The following is a 17247-nucleotide window of genomic DNA, read 5'->3' as shown; positions in this document are numbered from 1 at the left end:
CCCACTACATCTGAGACCTCACTCCAAGGGCCGCTCGATTCAAAGACTGAATGAAAGGAGATAGTTTCCCAAGAGGAGTTAAAATTGACACAACAGAATCTTGTCACATCCCAAGCTGATGCAACTAGTTTCTCAATCTTCAAAAAGTCAAAGACAAAAAAATCTTAGTAGAACTTGGTTCTCATCTGTGGTGTAAATCTGGGTTGTACAGGAATCCTCACACTGGCTCCCCACCTTGCCGGACTTTGACATTAGGCCACACAAGATAAACCGTAGATCAGTACACTTAATACTCACTCAACCAATCAGATGAAACGTTGTAACAGAATAACAGACAATTACAAGTTCCATACCTTATGTTGGTGTAAAACAGCTGATAGTCTCCTAAACAGATCTTCTGCTTTGCTGAAAATAGTCAAAAATCCACTTGCATTTCTATCAATCATAACAGAAAAAATAGACTCATCTCCGGCCTCACCCACTCCCCTAAACTGATTAGGAATGCCGATGAACCTCTTCATTTCTCTGTAATATTTAGCCCGGATTTCTTCAAGAGGAGGCCTGAATTGTAACCGTCCCTGTCTGAAAACAAAGAAATAGCTTTAACATATGAATTACTGGAAAAACATGGTCTGAAAATGAAAGGGGCTGTAAGAAAGCTTACTTGTACACTAGGTCTATGCTTATTTCTGGCAGGTTCTCATTAAGTGCCTCCAGGCCCATCTGATACTGGTGTTCGAGGGCTTTGTACAGCTGGTGATTCCAGTGCTGCTTCCACGCACGCATGTCACCGGCCTGGAACCCCTGATAGGTTAGAGTCATGTTTTTTATTTAAAAACCAGGTGACAGAATGGATGTGGGGAATAAGCTTCAGAACTCCTTGGGCCTGCACCCATGGGTTAACAAGGCACAGAGAATTACAAGGCCATCGGATGCTCTCATCCAAGTTTACATCAACAAGATCGGGCGAATAAGGACAGAGAAGGGGGGCCAAGTCCCCCAGAATAGAGAGGGGGGGCAAAGGCCCCCAGAATAGAGAGAGGGGACAAAGGCCCCCAATACAAAGGTATATGAGGTAAACAAGATTAGGCATTCAGGGCAAAAACACCCCCCCCACCACCCATTTAGTACTACAGCAGAAAGCTGCTTTCACAGGAGGGAAGGCTGAAGTTAGGTAAACAGGTAAATTGGACTATAGACCCTGTGGGGCAGTGAAGCTGCCCAGAGCGGAGATGATTAACAAAAGAAAGGTGCATTTGCAGTGATAGGCATTGAGGAGGGCACCTGTTGGGACGAGCACTGGGTGTTGTATGGAAACCAATTTGATAATACATTTCATATTAAAAAAACAACAACAAAAGAAAGGTGCCTTGGCAACCCTGAGGTCACGTGTCCTACCTGCCTCGTCCCCTAGGCTAAGATAAACAAAGGTGCTGCCTCCTGCCCTCTGTAAACAACCTTCCGCCAGGCTGCCCGGTGCCCCAACGTCGTTGTGTATTAACCCAAACCCCTAACGCCGAATGTCTTCAAGACCCCCTTTCCCTCATGTCCACAAGTTAATGTTCACAGATTCATTGTCCCTTTGTGCACGTCCATTGCCATGTTTGTAAGCCTTCTGATGCTAATAAAAGCGGAGCAAGGGCCCTTATTTGGGGCTCTTGTCTTTTCTGGACATTAGTCATCTCTCGCTTTAATCCTGCATCCCACTCTCTTGCTCCACAAGAGAGAACTTTAGACTTAGATTCTACGACAAATGGGGTCTTCATTTAAAGTATTTATATCGTATATAGTGAAATTATAAGCAAAAAATAACCCATTTTTAACATCTTAAAACATGCAACTCCTTCACTGCTACCTGTAGTAGGACAGTTTATATAAAGTCAAATATAAAAATTTCCAAGCTTCATGCTTTTAAATAGCCCACAAAAAGACCGGCAAAATTTAAAATATCAAATTAACGTTAAGTGGATGTTACATATGGGCTTTATACTATGGCGCTAAAAAAAAGTCAGTGGTTTATTTGATCAACTTCTTAGACCTCTAAAACCCCCATCAAGTGCAGCTCTTCTCTTCCTTCTTCACCCCCTAAATAATCCACTGCACATTTTTAAAAAATAATCAACTGAAAAATATGAAGGTGCTCAAGACACTTTACACTCTTTGTGCTTCCATATAACCATAAATACATTAATGCTAACACTTGTTTTTTCTTCAAGATCTAAGAATTGAGAGCTCCCAGGTGGCTCAGTCGGCTAAGTGTCTGACTCTTGATTTCAGCTCAGCTCATGATCTCAGGGATCACGAGTTTAAGGCCTGGATCAGGCTCTGTGCTGGCGACACAGAGCCTGCTTGGGATTCCCCCTCTCCGGCTGTCTCTGCCTGCCACCCTCCACCCCTGTGTGTGCGCGCACATGCTCCCTCTTTCTCAAAAGAAAAAAAGAAATAAACTTAAAAAGAATTGGAAAAAAAAATCTCAGGGCACCAGGTGGCTCAGTCGGTTAAGCATCCGACTTCAGCTCAGGTCATGATCTCATAGTTCGTGAGTTCGACCCCACATCGGGCTCTGTGCTGACAGCTCAGAGCCTGGAGACTGCTTCGGATTCTGTGTCTCCCTCTCTTTCTGCCCCTCCCAAACTCACACTCCGTCTCTCTCTCTCTCAAAAATAAATAAACATTAAAAAAAATTTTTTTTTAATTTAATAACTGAAAACTACATGTAAACAGATAAGACATGTAATTCATCCTCAGCTAAGACCCCCTACCACAGACCGGGCAGGAGGCTCTGTGCATTACACTTACATAAATATCATAATTTATCAAAATGTGTATGGAAATGGAATTTTACCCAAAAAAAAGGAAAACACTCTGAAACGGTTATTTCAATTACTGGGCTTCTGCCCAACTTCGCTTCATGTTCTACACATGTCTCCACCAGCTAAAAGAAAACTAAACAACGGTAACGTTTAAGCACCAAGTCAAAGAAACTACTAAGTCTGAACTGAGAAACTGGACGTTCCAAAAGATAAATGAAAACTTATTTTTATATTTTTAAATGTAAATGCATTGCTAATTTGTGGTCTTTATATACAATTCAGTAGAACTCTACATTTATTAGAAATTTCTTGGGGCGCCTGGGTGGCGCAGTCGGTTAAGCGTCCGACTTCAGCCAGGTCACGATCTCGCGGTCCGGGAGTTCGAGCCCCGCGTCAGGCTCTGGGCTGATGGCTCGGAGCCTGGAGCCTGTTTCCGATTCTGTGTCTCCCTCTCTCTCTGTCCCTTCCCCATTCATGCTCTGTCTCTCTCTGTCCCAAAAATAAATAAAAAACGTTGAAAAAAAAATTAAAAAAAAAAAAAAAGAAATTTCTTAGTAAAGATTTACAGATAACCTTATGAACTCGTCCTCAACTCCTATATTTACCTTCTGAAAAGATCACACTCGAAGAGTTGACACCAAGGAAAACATAATTACCTGGGCTTCTACGCTTGCTAAGCCAGTTCTCAGTTCTTGTAATCCATCTTTCCAACGCTGCTGCTGCCGAAGCAGATCAATGTTCATGAGAAAGACGACCTGTTAAAAATTAAAGCACAGCAGTCGCAAAGTAACCCTGGAAAAGCAGTAACTTTTCGGTAGGAAAACCTGACAGATACCAACCACCTCAACCGAGTGATCAAGATTAATTCAACTGATAGTAAGACATAGAAATAAGTGATTGATACCCTGACAAAGGCAAACATCGCTGCTGCGGTATTTCTGTCAGAACAGCATCACCGTGATCTAAGAATGAGAGAGCTTCATACAAACCACACTGAGACACTTTCTACAAAAAAATGACCGATTCTGTAACAAGTATCAAGGTGATGACAAGCAAGGAAAGTCTCAGAAGGAGGAGGAGACTACAGAGACTCAACGACCAAATGCAAAAAGACATCAGTGGAAAAGCTGTAAAATTCAAAACCCGCCTATTGCCTAGTTATCATAAATGTAGTATGGTTGTTCAAGTTGTTAACAACAGAGGAAGTCAATAAGTGTGAACTCTGTACTATTTTGGCAACCGTAAGTCTGTTAAATAATTAGACTTCCAAATAAGTAAAAACTATTTCAAATTATAACACACGGTGCCTGGGGGGGTTCAGTCAACTAAGCATCCAACTCTTGATTTCAGTCCAGGTCATGATCTCACAGTTTCTGAGTTCGAGTCCCACCCACATCGGGCTCTGTGCTGACAGTGCAGAGCCTGCTTGGGATTCTCTCTCTCTCTCTCTCTCTCTCTCTCTCTCTCTCTCTCTCACTCTCTGTCTCTGCCCCTGCCCTGCTCTGTCCCTCTCTCAAAAATAAATAAACAATTTTTTTTAATTTAAAAAGAATAAAATTACATCCCAATTACCATTTTAATAATACTCTTCATAGATTATCTAATTGTACAAATAAAACCTACCTTTTCACAAAATGTAGTGTGCCATTTTCTCAGTTTTCTATTTTCAGTGGCAAGTCGTTGGGCAGCATTTTGGAGCTTTTGGATGTAGGCTTCTAATTCTTTAGGATTATCCCAAGTAATCTGTGACTTTCCCCCACTTCCTGCTTTTGAATTCTAAGGTACAACAAATGCCATTTAGCAATACAATGCATTTCTTTTTTCCACAAGATTTCACACTGTCCATCTTCAGTCCAGTTATTCCTAACACTATCTGCAATGAGGACGCATAGAGTAATACTTCCATTTTATAAACAATAAGGCAATGTGGCAAAATGAATAGCTCCCTCCCTCCCAAGTTTCCTCTCTTAGAGTGAAACAGCCCTAGATGAGCTAGATTGACCTCTCTCTCTCTCTCTCTCTCTCCCTCACACACACACACACACACACACGCACACACACACACACACACACGCACACACACAGGAATGACAGGTGGAAGGCAGCAGACGACCTTGAGGCCTGGAGAGCTGAGGAGAGACACATGCACGCTTCCTCACCGTCTCCATATGTGCAGGACAGGGCGATGGACACGCCTCCCACCAGGAGTCACCTCCAGGAACACACCACAAGCTCCAGAAGAAGCTGGCTCCCTCTGGCCAAAGGACTGGGAACACTGTGGTCCAAGGGAACCTTCAGCAATACCCACCCTCCTCTGGCCAAACACCAACAGAAATGCCACAGCTCTGCAGCCTGAGCAGGACCAAACAGGGGGCTGACCCTCCATCCACCAATCAAAGGCCAGGAGTGTTCAAGTCCTGGCCAAGGGAAGGCTGGCTGAACAACGAGCTGCCCACCCCCGGGCAAGCAGGTCAGCCCAGTGCTCCCTCCCAGCCACGTAAACGGGGCTCGAGTAGGGGCCAGGCTCATACCCTGCTTAGGGGCAGCACAGGCCGGGCCCACCCTCAAGGGAAGGTGTCAGTGCCCTGAACGGGGCACTCAACTCCCACTCCCTCACGGGAAGCCGAGCAAGTCCAGGACGGTTCCTGCAGGGCCCAGCAGAGTGTGGAGCACACACACTCACTCGGGGATCACTACGCTTCATTCCGTCACAGAGAAACGCTACTCAGAAAGGACCGCAAACTCAAAAGCTAAGACCATGACAACCAGGAGGAAGTAGAAGATTCTGAAAGTGCTAACAGATCTGTCAACTGTGACTTTCATTTCTGGTAACAATATCCTTCGGTAAAGGGGGGAATACAAACATTGCGGGACAAAGGAAAAGACAAGAGAATCCGTTGCAAAGCTGCTCATAAGACATGGCTAAAACCAATTCTCTCGGTAAGGACCTCAAAAGCAAAGGAAAACTCTGGGATTAGGGAAATGTCAATATAAAACAAACTGTCCTTCTTGTGAATTTCTTAAATGCTACCTGATGACTGAAGCAAAAATCAAAACCCCATGTGCCTGGTGCTGTGTGCACACAGACAGTACTACACAGTCAGGACAAATATGAAGGATGGAGGGGAGAAAGTGCCCAACAGCAGTCAGGTTTCTACACATCCTTGATGTGCTGCCTGGCAAGGCTGGGGATCACTCACGTCCAGAATACAGCAGACCCTCCATACGCAGCCACTGAATGGATGAAACGCAATCGTATTCAATCCAACAGAGCACTCCATGCAACAGCCTAGAAAGCATGCATGAGCAACCACCACACATGACCCACTGTCGCACTGCTACAGGTCATGAAGGTAAGTAAGTCAGAGTCCCTGCCCTCGGAGACAGCGAGTGGCCAGAGGATTAGAGAGAACCTTGGCATTCTTGCTCCTTCCATCTTGGTTTCTTCTCTACTATTCGGTCTCATTTAACATATGCTAATATAATGATGTACTTCTCACAACCCAATTTCTCATAGAAATATCAACAGATATTTCTTTGAGTATATTTATTAGAGAAGAAAAAGTCCTAAAGGTGTGCAATTAAACATTATCTATTTGGTAAAAAGGGGTAAAAAAATAATAAAATATTTCCCATTTTCAAAAGTACACTTGTAAACAGGCACAGAAAAAAAAATTTAAAGGATATACTCCAGACTGCTAACAATGGCCATCTCTTGGTGATACAGTTTTAAAACACCTTTTTTCCTGTTGTTTACCTGTGTTTTTTAAACTTTGCATTATAAAGTTTGGAGCTTTCGCAATAAAAAATTTTTCATTAAAAAAATTTTAAAAATTTAAAAATCTGTAATATGAATTATAGGACTTGTTGTAAATTGTAGGCCTGAGAACTAGTGGGCAGAACAAAATTAATGTAGTAGATCTGACTGCCATCCCTTAAAGGCCTATTTAACATCCTGACCCTGACCCTGATGCGGCCCTGGCACCTGCACACGTGGATCTTGGAGGCCCCCCACCACCCTAACTTGTAAGACAGCTCATGGTAGCTCAACCACACAGTTTATACTCAACACTTGATCTCCTTCTGGGCATCTGGAAGTTTGGTACATTATCAGGCAGAAGATACCTCCAGGACGAGTCCCCCAAAAGTGCCCAGGTACAGAGTCTCTAATGGTCTTCCCGGTGAGAAAACATCACATGTATTACAACTTGTGATGGGGAGCAGGGCAGGGGTGCGGGGGCAGGTGGAGGACGCCCTGTGTGGGTCCACAGGGAGGGGTTCCTGACAGCCAGCGCCCCGTTTGCCCAGCCTTCGTTCCAGGCCCTTCCCTGTATGGACTCTGCTCTGCACCTCCTGCTGCAGGAGACCATAAGGAGATTGGCCGTGAGTACAACTACACCATGACCTAGCAGTCCTCCTACAAAAGCACAGAAACTGGGCGCAGTCTTGAGGAAAATCACAACCACTGATCCACTTGCAAATAAAACAATAAGAAAAGGGTATATTCCTCTTCTACTTAATCTTTAAATATTTTATGTCTGTTAAGACTAAAATTATAGATTTCAAAAAGCTACAAGTCACATAGTAATAGGATAGTTTGAAAACTAGTGTAGGTTTTCCTAATGCCATATGCATGGATATTTAAACAAGCACAGATAAAAAAAGCCAAATAAACCTCAAAGTATAAAATCAGGAGACGACAGAAAAGCATTAAAGACTGGTATATAAGGACCTCACAATTCAGGGGCGCCTGGGTGGCTCAGTCAGTTAAGCATCTGACTCTTGATCTCAGCTCAGGTCATGATCCCACGGTCGCATGGGTTCCAGCCCCGCATAAGGCTCTGTGCTGACATCTCAGAGCTGGGAGCCTGCTTGGGATTCTGTGTCTCCCTTTCTCTCTCTGCCCCTCCCCCACTCACACTTTGTCTCTGTCTCTCTCAAAAATAAAATTCTTTTTAATGTTATTTATTTTTGAGAGAGAGAGACAAGAGTGCAAACGGGGGAGGGACAGAAAGCAAGGGAGATACAGAATCCCAAGCAGACTCCAGGCTCTGAGCTGTCAGCACGGAGCCGGACATGGGGCTCCAATTCACAAACCACGAGATCATGACCTCAGCTGAAGTCAACGCTTAACCAACTGAGCCACCCAGGTGCCCATGAAAAATAAACTTTAAAAACAAAAAAGACCTCACAATTCAGTGAATAAGTAAATATATACTACATGTATTAATTCACAGGATCAAACTCAGCACCTGAATATGTGAAACACTACAACCACTTAAATCTACAAGTGTTACTTGTTAAGAGTGAAGGAAGTCACTGGGAAACAAAACCTCAGATCAATATTAAGCTGAAGGGTACACTAAAAAACTAAGAAACAAGAAACACCTCACAAGTAAAATCTAATTATTATAACACAGAAAGTCCATTTACCTTAATTATCTGTTCAAATGCTAATGCGGATTGTAACATCATTGGTCTCTGACTTTGAATCATTTGTTGATCGATGGAATTGTAAAAATGTGCCACCTACAAAGTAAAAGTACAATTAGCAACAATCATTAATAACTAAGACACTTAATTTTTCACCTGTTTTCATTTTTACTTGTTTGAACGGAAACATCAATGCTTCTCATCGTAAGATTTAACAAGAAGCAGCTTTTCATCTCTAATACAGCACTGATGCCCATGTTAACAAACGCAGTCACTCCTTGCTGAGTTCCCACAATGTGCCAAGTCCCGTCCCAGGGGCTGATTAAACAAAGACTAGAAAACCCAGTCCCTGTGACCAAGAAGTTCACAGTCTCAGGGGAAATATGGAAACCAGAAAAGCATATCAAATGCTAAAAACTGAACTCTTCACTCCTGCAACTCTGCAAACGTGTTCCTTTGTCAGCATTTAACAATCCACTTCTCAGACCAAGAGATCCTTGAGTTGTCCTTTACTTTTCTTTTACATCCCACATCAATGAAGTCTACTGACTATACTTTTTGTTTGGTTTTTATTTATTTTTTATTCAAATTCTAGTTAGTAACAGACTGAGCAGTATTGGTTTTGAGAGCAGAATTCAGTGATTCAGCTCTCACCTACAACCCCTGGGGCTCATCACCAGGTAACTCATCCTCCCCCCCCTCCCCACCTCCAGCAGCCCTCAGGGTATTGTCTGTACTTAGGACTCTCTTGTAGACAGGATGCCTGGTCTCTCAGTCCGTTGAGAGTCTGACTTCAGCTCAGGTATTATCTCAACTCACAGGCTGTGGGATAGAGTCCTGCATTGGACTCTATGCTGACAGCAAGACTTGCTCGGGATTCTGTCTGTCTGTCTGTCTCTCTCTCTCTCTCTCTCTCGGTCCCTCCCCCACACACCAACACACTCCCTTTCTCTCTTTTGAAATAAATAAACTTAAAAAAAAAAAGTCTCTTGTGGTTTGTTTTCTTCTCTTTTTCCCCTCCCTTCCCATATGTTCGTCAGTTTTGTTTCTTAAATTACACGAGTGAAACCATGAATTTGTCTATTGCCTACACTTTTACAACATACGTTACAGGCAACCATGTCACCCACGTCCACCAACCCCAAGGAGGGTGAGCACCCTCGTCGCTCGACAAGACCAGTGTGGCCGTCTCCAAACTGGTCTGTCTCCAGCGGTGGCTTCCTAGTGTCTGTTCAAAGCATTCAAAGAAGCCAGAGTGGTCCTTCCTAAAGATAAATCACACTATTCTATTTGCTACACCAAAACTCCCGATGACTCCCCACTGCATGTGAGGATAAAATCCCAAATCCCAACATTCTCACCTAAAACCTTCCACTGGCTTCCCAATACGCTGTCGAATAAAACCCAAATCCCCAAGCCATGCCGCTCCCCCAGAACATACGTTTTACATAAGCTGCCCCACCACAGAGCCTCACTGCAGGGCGGCCACGCTGGGCTCCTTGCTGCTCCTGTGACCTCCAGGGGAGTCTCCCTCAGGAGCCACGTGTGAACGTCCTGCACCCAACAGCCTTCCTCCAGACACCTGCAAGGTTCTGTGTCACTTGAAGTCATATCTCTTCCCAAATATCACCTTTCAAGGCCTACCCTGACCACTCTGTATAACATGGCAGTCTCTGCTCCAATCGTTTTTTCTTTTGCTTCACAGTACTTAGCACTACCCTAGCTCCCAAATTACAACACCTGCTTCAAGAACAGCATCTAGCAAACAGTAGGCACTTGGTAATTATTTCTTCAATCAAGGAATCAAAAACCAGAGATACCCACAAGGTACACTGATGAACGAAAGAGCAACTGTCAACTCTGTTGGGGGAAAAGGAGAGGTTCAGGGAAGCAGATCAAGTGGACACCATGGAGTAGTCGAAGGAATTGAAAACAATGGTCTTTTCATGTCCGTATCCCCAGCACCTCACAATACACTTGGCCCAGAGTACATTCTTAAAAAATATTTCCTAATTTTATAGATGGTCTGCTTCCTGCCACTAGTACATATAAAAATAGGCTGTATTTGGTGGAGGATATCCAGGGTATTTATTCTATACCACAGTCGCGGTCCAAGAAAAAGCCTATTCCAGAACACTAGAAGCAAAAGAATACACAGAATTACAGCAAGCTGGCTGAGCTACTCTCTAACCAACTCCCACTTCCCACTCCCTGCTCCGGCTGAATTCTTGCTCAGAAGTGAAGGTACACGTAAACAGATCTCCCCAGGGGAAATGCCGATGCTACATGACCACACTCATCCTTGGAGCTCCTGTGTCGTGCACTAAATACACAGTATACGACAGTGAGCAAGCCTCTCTGCTTTCGAAGACGCAGACCCTCTGTGTAACACTCACCCACCCCACCCTTGTGGTCCTGAGAGAACTCACATACCCCTCCAGGCTCACACCAAACAGCATTCCTCCGTAAGGATTTATCTGATACTGCCTCTACCCCTACCCAGGAAATAACTGAAAACTGCCACCTCTATGCTTTCCTGGGACTTTACAAAATCTTTAATAGAGTACTCATAATATATTACCTATTTTTTTAATGTTTATTTACTTTTGAGAGAGAGAGAGAGAGAGAGAGAGAGAGCGAGCATGACTGGGGGAGGAGCAGAGAGAGCGATACCCCAGAATCTGAAGCAGGATCCAGCCTCCACAGTCAGCACAGAGCGCAACACAGGGCTCGAACCCACGAACCACGAGATCATGACCTAAGTCGAAGTTGGATGCTCAACTGACTGAGCCTCCCAGGTACCCCAATACCTATTTTATCAAGTTTTCACTTATCTGTCATCAGTACATAAACTTAATGGAATAAATATGGGCTTTGGAGCCACCTTTGGTATCAAATCCCAGCTTCATCGCTTACTAGCTACGTGGCATCAGAAAAACTATGTTATGAATCGGATCCCCAATTAGTTATGTGAAAAACGGGGAGTTAACTGAAATAACATAAATAAGGTATCTACCAGAAGGCCTGATATTTATGAGGATTCATTGTTTGTTTCACTCTCTCCCTCTAGACCAGTGGTTCGCAACCATGGTTGATTTGCACCCAAGGGGACACTTGGCAACGTCAGGAGACACCTTTGAATGTCAGTACTAGGCAGGTGCTACCGGCCAGAGAGGCTACTAAAATGCACAGGACGCCCCCACAGAAAAGAAGTGGTGCAAAATGTTAACAGTGCTGAGGCCGAGAAACCATGTGCCAGAATACAGCAGCCGCGTATTCATCTCACACCCTCGCTACACTGTGCACAGCAGTACAGGTGCTCAGTGGATCCTCGCTCAAAGAACAGATGGAGAGCAAGACATGCAGGATACTGCTCTTGCCTCTAATATATTGTTCCTGACCACTAACATACTGTTCCTGACCACTAAGATACGATTCCTGCCTCTAAGATACGATTCCTGCCTCTAAGATGCCACTCCTGCCACTAAGATACGATTCCTGCCTCTAAGATACGATTCCTGCCTCTAAGATGCCACTCCTGCCACTAAGATACGATTCCTGCCTCTAAGATACGATTCCTGCCTCTAAGATGCCACTCCTGCCTCTAAGATACCACTCCTGCCTCAAAGATACCATTCCTGCCTCTAAGATACTATTCTTGTCTCTAAGATACCATTCCTGACCTCTAAGATCTGTTAATTACATGAGCGAAAAGACAAAACACATCCAATACTACAGAAAAGCGTTCAAGACTGATGTGCATACTGCATACGGAGTAAGGACGGATCAGCCAAAGGAAAACAAAACAAGAGATTTCTGAGTGGGGAATTAGGGATGACTCTGAGTTTTCTACTAAGAAGGAACAGGTATCCATGCATGGAGACACGTTCAGAGGAGAACCGGGTCTCGTGTGATTGAAGCATAGGGCACAACCTGAAGGGAAGAGTCCAGGCGGTGAAGGCCACAGCCAGTCAGGTCAGTTAGAGCATGATTAACAAGGGCCCGAGGACTGTGCTAAAGAGAGACACAACGAGGGGTAATAGTTGGCTTTAAACAGGGAAATGTGGGGCACCTGGGTGGCTCTATGGGTGAAGCATCTGACTCTTGATTTCGGCTCAGGTCATGACCTCATAGTTCATGAGTTTGAGCCCTCACTGGGCTCTGCGCTGACAGTGCAGAGCCTACCTGGCTTTCTCTTTCTCTCTTTCTCTCTTTCTCTCTTTCTCTCTTTCTCTCTTTCTCTCTCTCTCTCTTTCTCTCTCTCTCTCTCTCTCTCTCTCTCTCTCCCTCTCTCTCTCCCTCTCTCTCTCCACCGCCCCCGCCTGCTTCTGCCACTAACAAACATGTGCCCACTCTCTTTCTCAAAATAAATAAGCAAACTTTAAAAAACATTAAAAAAATAAACAGGTAAATGATATGATGGCAATGTGCTGAACAGATAGACCCAGGAAATGACCAGAAATAGAGACTAGTCCATCAGCCTTGTAAATCTCTAAGAACCTGCCTACTGAAGGTGAGTGGAGGACAGAGAACACTTTGGTTAGAAAGTCCTTTAATATCCATGCATGTAACATGAAAGAAAAAGGAAAAAAAAAAATTACATTCTAATTTTCCAAATGTTTTTAGAATGAATATCAATACTTCAAATTAATGAATTCCTCTATAGGCTTAAAAAGCAAATTTTGTAAAGTAGTCATTTAGCAAACCATAATTTCACAAGACTCACTGGTGCTATTCTATTAGCCTAAAAAATAACAAAAGTAGAAAATGAAGCCCTTAAAATAGCCTAATGCAATGAACTCAGAACAGTCATATATTCAAAAATGTAATGCCATACTTGTTTAAGAATAATTGCTTGCTTGCAGAATTTCTGTGCAATGTTTGCAACTTGCTGTATTTTGGCAGGAATAACAAAGCCAAGAGCAGAAAGCTGACGAACTTCTCTCAGGAGAATCACCAACCGATCTGAATAATGCACCTTTAATGATCCATCACTAGGATCCAATTCCATAATTCGACTATTAGCCTCGATGCTACAAAATAAAATAACTTCTTAAGTTTCACGTTCTCACTCTTGACATAAAAAACACAGTAGTTTTTATAACTTTTCTATAAATATAAAATTAAAGTAAAAAAAAAATTTTAATCATAGTTTCCAAGTAATCTTTTTTTCTACATAATATCTCACAATTCAGATCTTGGTAATAAACTGCAATACCCAAACTACACCATCACATTAATATTTCACTCAAGCAGTTTTTTGAAGTCAGAAAAACCAGTTGCTTAGCCTTCAGCTAAGACTCAAAACTCACATCATATTCACCATAAGCAGAAAAGGTTTGGGGGAACCTGGGGGGTTCAGTCAGTTAAGCAACCGACTTCGGCTCAGGTCATGATCTCACCATTCCTGAGTTTGAGCCCCGCATCAGGCTCTGTTCTGACAGTTCAGAGCATGGAACCTACTTCAGATTCTGTGGCTCCCTCTCTCTCTGCCCCTCCCTTGTGCTCTCTCTCTGTTTCTCTTTCAAAAATAAACATTAAAAAAATGTAAAAATTTAAAAAAAGAGAAAAGGTGCTGATTCATCTTCTAAAGGGTACCTTAGATTTTTTTTTTTTTTTGAGTCAGCCTACTTGGCCCTTTAATACTTTCATTAAAGGATCAATGATAGGGGCGCCTGGGTGGCTCAGTCGGTTGAGAGTCCAGCTTTGGCTCAGGTCATGATCTTGCGGTCTGTGAGTTCGAGCCCCACATGGGGCTCTGTGCTGACAGCTCAGAGCCTGAAGCCTGCTTCAGATTCTGTGTCCCTCTCTCTCTGCCCCTCCCTCACTGATGCTCTGTCTCTGTCTCAGAAATAAACATTAAAAAAAAAAAAAAGGATCAGTGACAAAGAACATAAAAATGGTAGGAGTAGAGATACTCAAATGTTTCATTCCTCGGATCTTTGTTTCTCTACCTAAGGACTGGCCTTTGTGTTTCTTTCAAGGCTACAGCAGCTACTTTTAAATCAGGTCATTCAAGTCGGCGTGGACTGTGACAACACTGAGCTAAAGTGATCAACAAGTATTTTATTCTCATGACCTCTCTTTCAGGATCAGGTTTATATAATGCTTATTCCTTCGAATCACTTTTATCATTTAGAAAACACGTAGGTCTTAAAACGCAAGCTACTGAAAAGCAAAGAACAAATCTATCCCACCCACATAACAACACATATAATAAAGCATAATAAAAGGGAGACACTTTGGGGGCACCTGTGTGGCTCAGTTGATTAAGCAGCTGACTCTTGGTTTTAGCTCAGGTCATGATCTCATGGTTCATGGGATCGAGTCCCACGACAGGCTCTGTGCTGACAGCGTGGAGCCTGCTTGTGATTCTCTCTTTCCCTCTCCCTCTCCCTCTCTCTGTTCCCCCCCAGTTTGCGCATGGGCACACTCTCCCTCAAAATAAATAAACTTAAAAAAAAAAGTTAAAAACGGTAGATACTTTAAAAATGGCTTAGAATAATGATTTAGCCCCAACTTTCCTATAACATAAAGCCTGTCAGAAAATTTTAATGGTCAGTTTCTCTGCCTTTCTTTATTTGCAACTAACCTTCAAAATTACTTTCTATATACCAGCATATCCTGAAATATATTCTAAAACACACTGATTTTATGGAACAGTGATGGGTTTTGCCCAGAAAAAAAAGCAGAAGTCAGAGTATTTCATCGGCAAATGGAAAACACCAGGATAAACAAAGTTGAACAGACTTCTTTCCAGAAAGTCTCAATCCTCTAGCATGCTATTATACACAGAGGATCTCCACTAGAACTACAAGGATAAAAGTGTGAAAATTTCCCAAATGGACTTGACTACAGAACTTTTTTCCCCAGCATCTCTCCTATTTCAGGTTTCAGTAGGAAGGGAAAGAGTTACATGGCACAGTTATAACCATTACGCCCTGGTACTTTCTGGTTCTTTGAAGAGAAGAACACAATCAAAATGAAAGATAAGGGGAAGAAAATTATTCATTCAGCCTAAGAAGCTACCATTTTTGGACCTAAATATTCTTTGTAGCAGCATAGGGAAAATACACAGAATTTCATATTATGAACAAAATTAACTTTTGAAAAGTAACAAGATTCTAAAAACTAAAACATGACTAGTTTCTAAAAATATAATAATACACTAAGAAAAGTTTACCTGAACAAAGAAACAATGGTTTTTCCAGACCATACTTTTTTTTTTTTTTTAAACAGGACATTTTTTCTTTTTATTTTATTTTATTTTATTTTTTGAGAGACAAAGCATGAGCAGGGGAGGGGCAGAGAGAGAGGGAGACACAGAATCTGAAGCAGGCTCCAGGCTGAGCTGTCAGCATAGAGCCCGACACGGGACTCAAACCCACAGACTGTGAGATCATGACCTGAGCTGAAGTCGGATGCTTTATAAACTGAGCCACCCAGGCGCCCCTAGACCATCCATTTTAAACAGCCATTAGAATAATTAGGTTAGCCAACTAAATTAGGTTCAATCTAGCTCAATAAATGTTGACCAAACCCTTACCCTATGGTAGGCGCCATAAGAGTATTTCATAAAGAAATACTCTCGGGGCGCCTGGGTGGCGCAGTCGGTTAAGCGTCCGACTTCAGCCAGGTCACGATCTCGCGGTCCGTGAGTTCGAGCCCCGCGTCAAGCTCTGGGCTGATGGCTCAGAGTCTGGAGCCTGTTTCCGATTCTGTGTCTCCTCTCTCTCTGCCCCTCCCCTGTTCATGCCTTGTCTCTCTCTGTCCCAAAAATAAATAAATGTTGAAAAAAAAAAAAAAATTAAAAAAAAAAAAAAAGAAATACTCTCTACCTCAAAGAGTTTGAAATTATGAAATTTTACAATTGATAATGGTGTGTTTGTGTGTGTGTCCATGTAAATAATCTTCACGTAAAAAAGGTAGAAAAACATATATGAATATCGATAGCAAAGAACCACGGGAAAGGACAGCCTCATTCCAAAATCAGAATCTGTAGGTCTGAGAAACAGACCCAAGAAGCAAGGAGCGTGGCCAACTAACTCAATCTCCCAAGTCCCCAACTGTCAGGACTTAAAAGCTGAAAATCAAAAACTAACACAAATTTTTTTTTTTTTTTAACGTTTATTTATTTTTGGGACAGAGAAAGACAGAGCATGAACGGGGGAGGGGCAGAGAGAGAGAGGGAGACACAGAATCGGAAACAGGCTCCAGGCTCCGAGCCATCAGCCCAGAGCCTGACGCGGGGCTCGAACTCACGGACCGCGAGATCGTGACCTGACTGGAGTCGGACGCTTAACCGACTGCGCCACCCAGGCGCCCCAACTAACACAAATTTTTTTAAGGAGCAGCAGCAAAGGGGCGCCTGGGTGGCACAGTCGGTTAAGCGTCTGACTTCAGCCAGGTCACGATCTCGCGGTCCGGGAGTTCGAGCCCCGCATCGGGCTCTGGGCTGATGGCTCAGAGCCTGGAGCCTCTTTCCGATTCTGTGTCTCCCTCTCTCTCTGCCCCTCCCCCGTTCATGCTCTGTCTCTCTCTGTCCCCAAAATAAATAAACGTTGAAAAAAAAAAAATTAAAAAAAAAAAAAAAAAAAAGGAGCAGCAGCAAGTTTGGGGAAAGGAGAGAAGAGAGATCATTAATTCCATCCTGTCACTTAGATTACTCACATAAGAAACAAGATCCTTGTGTAGATTTCACTGTTTAGTGTAGTTACACTTACCACAAGCCGGATCTGGAATCAGACAAACCGGACTGAATGTCCCTGGACCAATCATCAAATTGTTCTTGTTCATACAGTTTAAACTGGTCTAACAGATCTTCGGCAGCTCGATGGAAAGATCGAAATCCTGACAAGTCAGATAAAAGAGCCTCTGCAATCTTGAGAGTGTCATCCACCTTAAAAAGCCAAATTACATGAATATTACAAGAATGTATTAATACTTACTATCAGATTAGCACAAAAGGAACCACATTCTCTAATCTGTGATTCAGAAATTA

The 17247-nt window shown here is 43.1% G+C and overlaps 1 protein-coding gene across 11 annotated transcripts in view; it reads right to left on the bottom strand.

Moving 5' to 3' along the window:
• Window positions 1–17247, bottom strand: part of DYNC2H1 (dynein cytoplasmic 2 heavy chain 1) — a 355486-nt gene that overhangs the window by 322387 nt on the left and 15852 nt on the right. For 10 of the 11 annotated variants that reach the window (XM_047878743.1, XM_047878737.1, XM_047878734.1 and 7 more), the window contains exons 11-17: window positions 16970–17145; window positions 13084–13279; window positions 8247–8342; window positions 4437–4589; window positions 3470–3568; window positions 665–804; window positions 354–582 (exon numbers count right to left, since the gene is read on the bottom strand). In XM_047878743.1, the coding sequence (XP_047734699.1) occupies window positions 354–582; window positions 665–804; window positions 3470–3568; window positions 4437–4589; window positions 8247–8342; window positions 13084–13279; window positions 16970–17145 (1089 nt within the window). Of the gene's footprint in view, window positions 1–353; window positions 583–664; window positions 805–3469; window positions 3569–4436; window positions 4590–8246; window positions 8343–13083; window positions 13280–16969; window positions 17146–17247 lie in introns of those variants that run through there. The other variant, XM_047878744.1, reaches the window with a different exon arrangement.

This window comes from Prionailurus viverrinus, chromosome D1, assembly GCF_022837055.1.
Source record: "Prionailurus viverrinus isolate Anna chromosome D1, UM_Priviv_1.0, whole genome shotgun sequence".
Classification (NCBI taxonomy): Eukaryota; Metazoa; Chordata; class Mammalia; order Carnivora; family Felidae; genus Prionailurus; species Prionailurus viverrinus.
This window is presented reverse-complemented; position numbering and strand designations above follow the sequence as displayed.